The sequence below is a fragment of the Eimeria mitis genome, genomic scaffold (assembly GCF_000499745.2).
Source record: "Eimeria mitis Houghton genomic scaffold, Emh_scaff2259, whole genome shotgun sequence".
Classification (NCBI taxonomy): domain Eukaryota; phylum Apicomplexa; class Conoidasida; order Eucoccidiorida; family Eimeriidae; genus Eimeria; species Eimeria mitis.
Window position 1 is genome coordinate 7,994 of NW_013570587.1, and position 329 is coordinate 8,322.

Here is a 329-nt window from a genome sequence, read left to right on the forward strand (position 1 = left end):
TGCATGCAGCTGCTGCTTCCGTGCATGGACGCGTCTGCTGCACTACTTTCTCCAGCTGCAGCAGCAGCTGCATCCCCTGCAGCAGCCGCAGCAGCAGCACCAGCAGCAGCAGCAGCAGCAGCAGCAGCAGCAGCAGGAGCAGCAGGAGCAGCAGCAGCAGCAGCAGAAGTAGAGAAGAGAAGGTCCTCCCCCTCTGAGCTGCCACCGCAAGGAAGCGGCCTCTTTGCTGTGCTGGGCCCCCACTCAAGCTCTTCATGGGTTTCTGCTGCTGCTGCTGATACCGTTTCTTCAGGTGCAGCGCCCACAGATGAAAGTGTAGAGGGTACGGG

At 61.1% G+C, this 329-nt stretch overlaps 1 protein-coding gene across 1 annotated transcript in view; it reads right to left on the reverse strand.

The window, feature by feature from the left end:
• EMH_0051180 (RNA-binding protein, putative) overlaps window positions 1-329 on the reverse strand; it is a gene marked incomplete at both ends in the record, with an annotated part of 1,676 nt that overhangs the window by 750 nt on the left and 597 nt on the right. The window contains one exon of the mRNA XM_013496723.1: window positions 1-327. Coding sequence (XP_013352177.1) covers window positions 1-327 — 327 coding nt within the window. The remainder of the gene's footprint in view (window positions 328-329) is intronic.